At 47.0% G+C, this 12077-nt stretch overlaps 1 protein-coding gene across 6 annotated transcripts in view; it reads left to right on the top strand.

Annotated features, from left to right (window-relative positions):
• The window catches only part of AHCYL1 (adenosylhomocysteinase like 1), a 158077-nt gene that overhangs the window by 72092 nt on the left and 73908 nt on the right, over positions 1 to 12077 (top strand). For 2 of the 6 annotated variants that reach the window (XM_069945860.1, XM_069945859.1), the window contains exon 1: positions 6387 to 6649. The exons of 3 other annotated variants lie outside the window; for them this stretch is intronic. In XM_069945860.1, coding sequence (XP_069801961.1) covers positions 6560 to 6649 — 90 coding nt within the window. In that variant the 5' untranslated portion in view covers positions 6387 to 6559. Of the gene's footprint in view, positions 1 to 6383; positions 6650 to 12077 lie in introns of those variants that run through there. One more of the 6 variants, XM_069945861.1, reaches the window with a different exon arrangement.

Genomic DNA, 12077 nt, shown 5'->3' with positions numbered 1-12077 from the left:
TTTTGTAAAATTTTTACTCTAAATTATTAATCTTGTCATGTTTTTTCATTTTCACAAGGGGTTAAAAGATAAAAAAAAACATTTAATGTGTAGAGCAATTTCCCCTGAGTACGGAAATACCCCACATGTGGACATAAAGCGCCATGCGGGTGCAGGGTAAGCCTCCGAAGGGAAGAAGCGCCATTTGGTTTTTGAAGGCTGGATTTGGATGGAATGGATTTCGAGGGGCCATGTTGCATTCAAAAGGCCCCTGTGTTGCCAAGACAGTTGAAACCCCCCACAAGTGACCCCATTATGGAAACTGCACCCCTCAAGGAATGTAACAAGGGGTGTAGTGAGCATATGGACCCCACTGGTGACGGACACAAATGTGGAACAATGTGGCGTGAAAATGAAATATTACATTTTTTACACTATAATGTTGGTTTAGCCTTGAATATATCATTTTCACAAGGGGTTAAAAGAGAAAAAAACACACAATATGTGTAGAGCAATTTCCCCCGAGTCCGTAAATACCCCACATGTGGACATAAAGCACCATGCGGGTGCAGGGTAAGCCTCCGAAGGGAAGGAGCACCATTTCGTTTTTGAAGGCTGGATTTGGATGGAATGGATTTTGAGGGGCCATGTTGCATTCAAAAGGCCTCTGTGTTGCCAAGACAGTTGAAACCCCCCACAAGTGACCCCATTATGGAAACTACACCCCTCAAGGAATGTAACAAGGGGTGTAGTGAGCATATGGACCACACTGGTGACGGGCACAAATGTGGAACAATGTGGCGTAAAAATGAAATATTACATTTTTTACACTATAATGTTGGTTTAGCCTTGAATTTATCATTTTCACAAGGGGTTAAAAGAGAAAAAAAACACACAATATGTGTAGAGCAATTCCCCCTGAGTCCGTAAATACCCCACATGTGGACATAAAGCGCCATGTGGGCGCAGGACAAGCCTCCAAAGGGAAGGAGCGCCATTTGGATTTTGGAGGTTGGATTTGGCTAGAATGGATGATGAACGCCATGTCGCATTTACAGAGCCCTTGTGCTGCCAAAACACTGGAAACCCCCCACAAGTGACCCCATTCTGGAAACTACACCCCTCAAGGAATCTAACAAGGGGGGCAGTGAGGATATGGACCCCTTGATGACGGGCACATTTGTGCCATGAAAGTGAAAAAATGAAATTTTTCCCTTTCACGTCACATTGTTCCACATTTGTGCCCGTCACCAGTGGGGTCCATATGCTCACTGTGCCCCTTGTTAGATTCCTTGAGGGGTGTAGTTTCCAGAATGGGGTCACTTGTGGGGGGTTTCCAGTGTCTTGGCAGCACGAGGGCTCTGTAAATGCGACATGGCGCTTGAAATCCTTTTCAGTGAAATTCAGCTTCCAAAAGCCAATTGGCGCTCCTTCCCTTTGGAGGCTCGTCCTGCGCCCGCTTGGCACTTTATCGCCACATGTGAGGTATTTCCGTACTCGGGAGAAACTGCGCTACACATTTTTTGTCTTTTTTTGCCTCTTATCCCTTTAAGAAAATGAAAAATTGAAGGCTAGAACAACGTTTTAGTGTAAAAAATAAATTTTTCTTTTTTCACGCCATATTGTTCGGAAAATCTGTGAAGCACCTGTGGGGTCCAGGTGCTCACCGCACCCCTTGTTACATTCCTTGAGGGGTGTAGTTTTCTAAATGGTGTCCCTTTAGGGGTGTTTTTTAGGTTTTGACACCCCAGAGCCTCTGCCAACCTGAAGTGGTACAGTCAAAAATGACCAAATATAACGGAGGCATTGAAATTCACTAGGCGCTCCTTTATATCTGAGGCTTGTGGTTGCGTCAAATAGCGCAATAGGGCCACATATGGGGTATTTCTATAAACTGCAGAAACGGGACAATAATTATTGGGGTGCATTTCTCTGGTAATAGGTTTATAATTATGAAAAATATTGGATTACAATAAAATCTCTGCACAGAAAATTAAAATTTTCAAATTCCTTACACACTTAGCTTTTATTTCTGTGACTCCCCTAAAGGGTTAAAACACTTTCTGGATGTGCTTTTGCAGAGTTTGGGGGGTGCAGTTTCTGAAATGGGGTGCTTTGTGGGGCTTTCTAACATACAGGCCCCTCAAATACACTTTGTAAACCTGAACAGGTCCCTAAAAATATCTGATTTTGAAATTTTACTGAAAATTTGGAAATTTGCTGCTAATGTTTTAAGCTTCCTATCGTCTAAAAAAAATGAAAGATCGTTTAATAAATGCCGCCAACATAAAGTAGACATGTTGCTAATGCTATTTAATATATAATTTATGTGGTATAACCACTTTCTGTATACGCAAAAAAGTTTCAAAGTTGGAAAAATGCAGTTTTTCACATTTTTTCACATTATTTGGGTGTTTTTCATAAAGATTTGTTATGAGTATCGACTCCAATTTACAAGAAATGTAAAGTACAATATGTCCCGAGAAAACAATCTCTGAATCAGCCGGATAGGTAAAAGCATCCCGAAGTTATTAATGAATAAAGTGACACAGGTCATATTCATAAAATTTGTCTCTGTCATTAAGGCCATTTCAGGCTCTGTCCTTAAGGGGTTAAAAACTCAGTGCAAATGTGGCCATCAGTGGCTTTGATTTGTGCTTGTGACCAGACTTGCAGCTTTCCCGGCCTTGATGTCTCTGCAGGAGATGTCAGCTCCGGGGCATGTTATTACAGGAGGATTATCATTGTCCTCCTACGTGTTTCCTGACCTCCAATAAGGAGTCGCTCTGTTTTTCTTCTTAATCGGAGCAGTCTCTAAACATTTGTTGACTTCCCCATCTAACATGTGATCTATGACTTCCTAGGGGGTGGACTCACTTTTATTAACCATTTGCTTAGTATGAAGTGAATCCCGTCCAGGCATTTGGATTGAAAACTGCATCTAAGAGCCTGAAGGTGGAAACACACACCGGAGGAAGAGAAGTGTGAGCAACGTGTAAGCAGCGTGTAATATAAACAGAAGAAAACACAAATCTAAGGGGCCGCCTGGAGGTCACAATAATGTTCCCACAATGTAAAAATGGCTGGTATTAACCCCTTAACGACAGCCGTCACACATGTACACCCCCGCCGTGTGAGCCTCAACGCTAACGGGTGTACACATACGCCCTGCTGGGGGGCTGCATTATGAAGCGAGCTCAGATGCAGAACTCAATAGTGGGTGAGGACCGGCTGGTCTGCCGCGATTGTGTGGTAGCCCGCCATTAACCCCTTAAACACTGCAGCGTTTAAGTATAATTGGCAGGAGCAGGTCCTGTCACTTACCGATCACCCGGTGTCTACGGGTGTCCTGATCACATGGCGTGACTGGCGGAGGTATACTGCTTACCTTCTGTCTTCTGATCTATTAAAGGATCACAGATAACACTGATCCCTGCTATGCTATGGCATAGCAGTGTTCCGTGTGAGCCATTAATGTACCTATGTAATAGTACCCTAGGGGGGCTAAAAAATGTAAATAAATAAATCTTTTCAAAAATGTGCCAAAGCCCTTCCCCAATAAAAGTCAAAATCACCCAACTTTCCTATTTTATAAATAAAACACATAAAAATAATAAACAAATAGACATATTCTATACCGATATGTTAAATAAAAAACAATCTTTCAAAATAATAGATCGCCTGTCCACCGCGTCTCTCCGTACTGTACAGGATTAATAGGGGAGATGTCTGCCTCTCGGTTGCGTCTCTCCATACTGTACAGGAAGAATACGGGAGATATCCCCAGCCTCTCAGACGCGTCTCTCCATACTGTACAGGAAAAATACGGGAGATGTCCCCGGCCTGTCCTCCGTGTCACTCCATACTGTACAGGAAGAATACGGGAGACGTCCCCGGACTGTCCTCCGTGTCACTCCATACTGTACAGGAAGAATACGGGAGATGTCCCCGGCCTGTCCTCCGTGTCACTCCATACTGTACAGGAAGAATACGGGAGATGTCCCCGGCCTGTCCTCCGTGTCTCTCCATACTGTACAGGAAGAATACGGGAGATATCCCCAGCCTCTCAGACGCGTCTCTCCATACTGTACAGGAAAAATACGGGAGATGTCCCCGGCCTGTCCTCCGTGTCACTCCATACTGTACAGGAAGAATACGGGAGATGTCCCCGGACTGTCCTCCGTGTCACTCCATACTGTACAGGAAGAATACGGGAGATGTCCCCGGCCTGTCCTCCGTGTCACTCCATACTGTACAGGAAGAATACGGGAGATGTCCCCGGCCTGTCCTCCGTGCCACTCCATACTGTACAGGAAGAATACGGGAGATGTCCCCGGCCTGTCCTCCGTGTCACTCCATACTGTACAGGAAGAATACGGGAGATGTCCCCGGCCTGTCCTCCGTGTCACTCCATACTGTACAGGAAAAATACGGGAGATGTCCCCGGCCTGTCCTCCGTGTCACTCCATACTGTACAGGAAGAATACGGGAGACGTCCCCGGACTGTCCTCCGTGTCACTCCATACTGTACAGGAAGAATACGGGAGATGTCCCCGGCCTGTCCTCCGTGTCACTCCATACTGTACAGGAAGAATACGGGAGATGTCCCCGGCCTGTCCTCCGTGTCTCTCCATACTGTACAGGAAGAATACGGGAGATATCCCCAGCCTCTCAGACGCGTCTCTCCATACTGTACAGGAAAAATACGGGAGATGTCCCCGGCCTGTCCTCCGTGTCACTCCATACTGTACAGGAAGAATACGGGAGATGTCCCCGGACTGTCCTCCGTGTCACTCCATACTGTACAGGAAGAATACGGGAGATGTCCCCGGCCTGTCCTCCGTGTCACTCCATACTGTACAGGAAGAATACGGGAGATGTCCCCGGCCTGTCCTCCGTGCCACTCCATACTGTACAGGAAGAATACGGGAGATGTCCCCGGCCTGTCCTCCGTGTCACTCCATACTGTACAGGAAGAATACGGGAGATGTCCCCGGCCTGTCCTCCGTGCCACTCCATACTGTACAGGAAGAATACGGGAGATGTCCCCGGCCTGTCCTCCGTGTCACTCCATACTGTACAGGAAGAATACGGGAGATGTCCCCGGACTGTCCTCCGTGCCACTCCATACTGTACAGGAAGAATACGGGAGATGTCCCCGGACTGTCCTCCGCGTCTCTCCGTACTGTACAGGGAGAATACGGGAGACGTCCCCGGCCTGTCCTCCGTGTCACTCCATACTGTACAGGAAGAATACGGGAGATGTCCCCGGACTGTCCTCCGCGTCTCTCCGTACTGTACAGGGAGAATACGGGAGACGTCCCCGGCCTCTCAGCCGCGTCTCTCCGTACTGTACAAGATGAATCCCGGATGATGTCCCCGACCTCTCAGCCGCGTCACTCCATACTGTACAGGATGAATCCCGGATGATGTCTCCGGCCTCTCAGCCGCGTCTCTCCGTACTGTACAGGATGAATCCCGGATGATGTCTCCGGCCTCTCAGCCGCGTCTCTCCGTACTGTACAGGGAGAATACGGGAGACGTCCCCGGCCTCTCAGCCGCGTCTCTCCGTACTGTACAAGATGAATCCCGGATGATGTCTCCGGCCTCTCAGCCGCGTCTCTCCGTACTGTACAGGGAGAATACGGGAGACGTCCTCGTCCTCTCAGCCGCGTCTCTCCGTACTGTACAGGGAGAATACGGGAGACGTCCCCGACCTCTCAGCCGCGTCTCTCCGTACTGTACAGGGAGAATACGGGAGACGTCCCCGACCTCTCAGCCGCGTCTCTCCGTACTGTACAGGGAGAATACGGGAGACGTCTCCGGCCTCTCAGCCGCGTCTCTCCGTACTGTACAGGGAGAATACGGGAGACGTCCCCGACCTCTCAGCCGCGTCTCTCCGTACTGTACAGGGAGAATCCCGGATGATGTCTCCGGCCTCTCAGCCGCGTCTCTCTGTACTGTACAGGGAGAATACGGGAGACGTCCCCGGCCTCTCAGCCGCGTCTCTCCATACTGTACAGGGAGAATACGGGAGACGTCTCCGGCCTCTCAGCCGCGTCTCTCCGTACTGTACAGGGAGAATCCCGGATGATGTCTCCGGCCTCTCAGCCGCGTCTCTCTATACTGTACAGGGAGAATACGTGAGACGTCCTCGTCCTCTCAGCCGCGTCTCTCCGTACTGTACAAGATGAATCCCGGATGATGTCTCCGGCCTCTCAGCCGCGTCTCTCCGTACTGTACAAGATGAATCCCGGATGATGTCTCCGGCCTCTCAGCCGCGTCTCTCCATATTGTACAGGGAGAATACGGGAGACGTCTCCGGCCTCTCAGCCGCGTCTCTCCGTACTGTACAGGGAGAATACGTGAGACGTCCTCGTCCTCTCAGCCGCGTCTCTCCGGCGCCCTCTGGCGTTCATCTCCCGCAGCGCACTGCCCGCACCGAGCGCGTCCCTGCACTTGTCAGTGTGTGACGCGATGAGGTAATACGCAGCCCTGACGTCCCTTCTTCCCGGTGTTCCTGTCACTTATTCCGGTAATAACACTTCTTCTTCTCTGAGGACACGGACACCCGGACAAGATGTCGACTCCAGACGCAATTGTACCTGACGAGGCAGAAGCGTCCAACAGATTCTCCTTCATGGCTGCCGTCAGTAAGACCCCGAAGAAGGTAATGACGTCACTTGTTGACTTGCCCCACCCACTGGAGCTGACGAGGGTGTGCGTCATGGTCACTTGTCCCCGGGGTCTGGGGGGTCACGGTTTAGTTCCCATCTCCATGTTGTACAGTCACGGTGTGCAGCCTGTGTGTGGTATATACTGTGTGTGTATAAATATATACTCCTACACATGGTAGACAGGTATATACTGTATATATACTCCTCCGGATGGTAGACAGGTATATACTGTATATATGCTCCTCCGGATGGTAGATAGGTATATACTGTATATATATATATATATATGTATACTCCTCCGGATGGTAGACAGGTATATACTGTATATATACTCCTCCGGATGGTAGACAGGTATATACTGTATATATACTCCTACACATGGTAGATAGGTATATACTGTATATATATGTATACTCCAGATGGTAGACAGGTATATACTGTATATATACTCCTCCGGATGGTAGACAGGTATATACTGTATATATATACTCCTACAGATGGTAGACAGGTATATGCTGTGTATATATATACTGCTATAGATTGTAGATAGGTATATACTGTGTATTTATACTCCTACAGATGGTAGACAGGTATATGCTGTGTATATATATACTGCTATAGATTGTAGATAGGTATATACTGTGTATTTATACTCCTACAGATGGTAGACAGGTATATGCTGTGTATATATATACTGCTATAGATTGTAGATAGGTATATACTGTGTATTTATACTCCTACAGATGGTAGACAGGTATATGCTGTGTATATATATACTGCTATAGATTGTAGATAGGTATATACTGTGTATTTATACTCCTACACATGGTAGACAGGTATATACTGTGTATATACTCCTACAGATGGTAGACAGGTATATACTGTATATATATACTCCTACAGATGGTAGACAGGTATATACTGTATATATATATATACTCCTACAGATGGTAGACAGGTATATACTGTATATATATACTCCTACACATGGTAGACAGGTATATACTGTGTATATATATACTGCTATAGATTGTAGATAGGTATATACTGTGTATATATACTCCTACACATGGTAGACAGGTATATACTGTGTATATACTCCTACAGATGGTAGACAGGTATATACTGTATATATATACTCCTACAGATGGTAGACAGGTATATACTGTATATATATATACTCCTACAGATGGTAGACAGGTATATACTGTTTGTATATATATATATATATATATATATATATATATATATATATATGCGATTGCGTATCTAGTGATCACAATTAAACATGCTGTTTAGCGGATAGTTCATATGCGTGTGTATGGTACGCTATCTCGCGGACGATTCGCACTGCGTATGTACTAGTACACACCCGATCAGGCTGTATGTAGTATGAGGCCCATCTGTGGGTGCACAACCGTGCTGTCCGGGAACGCTAGAGCTAAATCGGCAGGCGGTATGAGCCGCAGCGCTTTGCCGATTGATACTACAGCATTATAGCGGTGGCCTGATTGTAACGCTATTTGTGTTCATAAGAACTATGATGAAGAGACATCACACTCCTACCACTAACTACAGCCATAGCCTACTTTCTAACAATATTCTAACTAATTATATTGCCCCCAGCACTACACCTGCAGACCCCCCATATATATATATATATATATATATATATATATATATATATATATATACAGTACCCAGGGCCGTATTACCAGCTGCTGCCCCCAGCACTACACCTGCAGACCCCCCATATATACAGTACCCAGGGCCGTATTACCAGCTGCTGCCCCCAGCACTACACCTGCAGACCCCCCATATATATATATATACAGTACCCAGGGCCGTATTACCAGCTGCTGCCCCCCCGGCACTACACCTGCAGACCCCCCATATATATATATATATATATATATATATATATATATATATATATATATACAGTACCCAGGGCCGTATTACCAGCTGCTGCTGCCCCCGGCACTACACCTGCAGACCCCCCATATACACAGTACCCAGGGCCGTATTACCAGCTGCTGCCCCCAGCACTACACCTGCAGACCCCCCATATATATATATATACAGTACCCAGGGCCGTATTACCAGCTGCTACTCTTTTTTTTATTATAAAAATGAAAATCATAACAATAAAATAACAAATGCATAACTGCAATCAAAAACAAAACAAAACTTTTGCCCAACTCGGGTATAACTAAAAAGTCCATTCCTGGAAGAGGTCTATTACTGTCTACAAATGTCCATAAATGTGACACACAAATTATTTCAGCATAACCATGCGAGCCTGCAAGCCACCAGCCCTTGGCCACCTATAATCACCCATATCCATATACATACACACCACACACCACACCACATCAAAGAAACAATACCTTATCCTTATCCTACACCTTACCCTTTATCTACCCTATACCTACCTATATTACCTATATTATCTATATTACATGACTATGAACTATAAACTTAATAAAAGCACTCCGGCTAAGAAAAACTAAAGAGAAAGGACTCTGCCTAAATTAAGGGAAAAAGGCTACCACCTTATACAACCTAAGTAAAATAAAAGAAAGGCTACTCGCCTGCAAAACAGAAATAAAATATCTGGCACCTGCCATAAAATAAAGAAAAGGCATTCGCCTTAAATTAACTACTACAATAATAGTACAATAATACTAATCCTAACCATAACTAACCACCTAAACCTCTAAATCCCCACAGCCAGTCGGGCTGCCAAACCTATCTATATACAAAACTGAAACATAACAAGATAATAATAATGCAACATATCAAAAACATAACAAACATATATAATTTTTTTTTTTTATACACAACAATAATACTTACACTAATACTTACACCAACCCTACTACCCAGTGTGGGTCAATGTCCTCTCTTTTGTCCATGAGAGCCCCAAATCACCCCCCCCACCCCACCCCCAGACATGGCTATTGTTCTGGAGTCCAAGTCCAGAGTTTTTGCTCTGCCTCCAGCCATGCCTGAGAGGGTATCCACCACCCCCCGTGACCCCCCCTCCCAACCTATAACTAACCCCATACACACAACTCTATAACAAAATTTTTTTGAAACACAAACCTAAATATGCTTACTTCAGCATCTAAAATAAACAAGAATACAACTTACTTACTTCAGTAAACCTAATATAATACTTATTATGAACCAAACCCTAACATGCTTACTTCAGCATGAGAAAACAAAAACTCAACATACCTCAGCATAACTAGAAAAACAGAGAGGGGACTATCCAAAGCCAGGAGGACACCACCACCACCCCCCAGAGGCAACACGGACCCCACCCCCAGCAACTAAGGACTGAGGATCGGGGCCGCAACGCCCCCAAAGGACCACAGCAATGCCCCCCCAACGCCAGACAGCCACCCCCCCCCCAACTCTAAACATAACACAACAAACCAAGACCCAAGTTCGGTATCCTGCAAGCCTTTCAAACCTAATCAGTACTTACAAAACAAAAAGCTAAGGTGGCATGCACCCCCCCATCACCGGGAGCAGAGTATGGCAACTCAGATACTCCCTAAATTTGAAACTATCCCTATTTAACTCTAATTCTATCCCTGCATTAAAACTATCCCTAACCACTCTCCCTACTCTCTCCCTTTCAAATTAAAACTAAAGAGCTTAGGGCCCGTCAAAAGTGAAGCCTCTCCATAGGAGAGATGCCCTATCTCTACCCAAGCTGCCATACTCTAAAGACCTGATCTTCCCAAGGTCACCAGTGATGTTCCTACACACCTCCACCTCGGAGAGGACTTTCTGCTGAGTAGATACTAAACACTGTGCATTCCACGTGTAGTACCTAACCACTAAGCTAACTAAAAACAGTGTCACCCGATCTCGGCCACCCAGGCTCTTGAATGTCCCATAGGCCCACTCCGCATAGGAGAGGCCGGCAAGTTGTCTCCAGCCGATGGAAGCTCCCACCCGTTTGTACACAGCTATATTAAAGGGACACTGAAGCAGGAAATGGTCCATGCTTTCCAGCGTGGAACCACACTCTTCACGGGGACACCCACGATCATCAGAGCTCCTGTACTTCAAGTTGGCCCTTACACATAGCTTTCCCTGAAAGCAGCGCCAGGCCAAGTCCCAAAACTTCGAGGGGATCCTCTTAGAATTTAGCAAGCTTAAGCCCACCCTTAGATCCCGACCTGGGCAATCCCTGAGCGCCAGGGGCTTCTGGAAGTGGGTCAACAGAACCCGTTTGTCGAGAAACTTCCTCGACTGGGTCCTGATCTCCCACACTCCCAGACCCCACCGACGAATCGCCTTCAGAGTCGGGGTAGCGTAAGCCGGAAGATGCCCGTGAGGTGTGCGCAAGTCCTTCACTCGCCCTCCTGTCTCCCATTCCTGCAAGAAAGGCCGAAACCATTCCCTGCAGGAGAGTACCCACGGAGGAGCCCTCTCTTTCCAGAGGTTGAAAATGTTGATCTTAATAAAGGTGTTGGTTAGGAACACCACGGGGTTGACCATAGACAACCCCCCTAGTCTCCTTGTGCGATACGTGACCTCCCTCTTAACAAGGTTCAAGTTCAACCTGTTCCCCCATAACAGTTGGAAGAACAGGCTGTAGATCCTGACATAGGACGCTTCTGGCAAAATACACACACTGCCCAGGTAGATAAACAAAGGGAGCAGGTAGCATTTGATCAGGTGAACCCTTTCCCTCAGGGTCAAAGACCAACCCTTCCACTGGTCCACCTTCTGGGCGACATCCTTAAGCTTGCCATCCCAGTTGACGGATGGGTAATCACCCGGGCCGAATTGGATGCCCAAGATTTTAGCCGAGGATTGGGGCTCTGGAAGGGTGTCCGGGAGGTCAAAGGTGGCATCTCCCCCTCCCAGCCAGAGACCTTCAAACTTGTCCCGGTTGATCTTGGACCCGGAGGCCTCCGAGTAGCGCTCCACTTCAGACATCACCACCTGCGCCTCATCCACTGAGGACACGAAGATGGTGACATCGTCCGCGTACGCTACCACCCTCAGAGTGGCTTCCGGCTCCGCCAGGCTCATCCTGACTCCCGCCAATGGCCCACGATCGACCATCCTAAGTAAAGGGTCGATCGCAAACACATATAACAGCGGGCTCTAAGGACAACCCTGACGAACGCCAGACCCGACCTCAAAAGGGCGGCCAGACCAACCGTTCACCAGCGGGAAACTCTCTGCCCTTGCATACAAGATCTTAAGCCAATCCACAAACCCCTCTGGCAAGCCGTACCTCAAAAGGACAGACCAGAGGTACTTATGGTTCACCCGATCAAATGCTTTGGCCTGATCCAAGGACAGCATGTAGCCCCTCCAGAGACCAGCACTACTCCATTCCACTGCCTCCCTGACACTCAGGACAGCACTTAAAGTGCTTCGGCCTTG

This window comes from Dendropsophus ebraccatus, chromosome 11, assembly GCF_027789765.1.
Source record: "Dendropsophus ebraccatus isolate aDenEbr1 chromosome 11, aDenEbr1.pat, whole genome shotgun sequence".
NCBI lineage: Eukaryota > Metazoa > Chordata > Amphibia > Anura > Hylidae > Dendropsophus > Dendropsophus ebraccatus.
The sequence above is the reverse complement of the archived record's forward strand: the minus strand, read 5'-3'. Positions and strand labels throughout refer to the sequence as shown.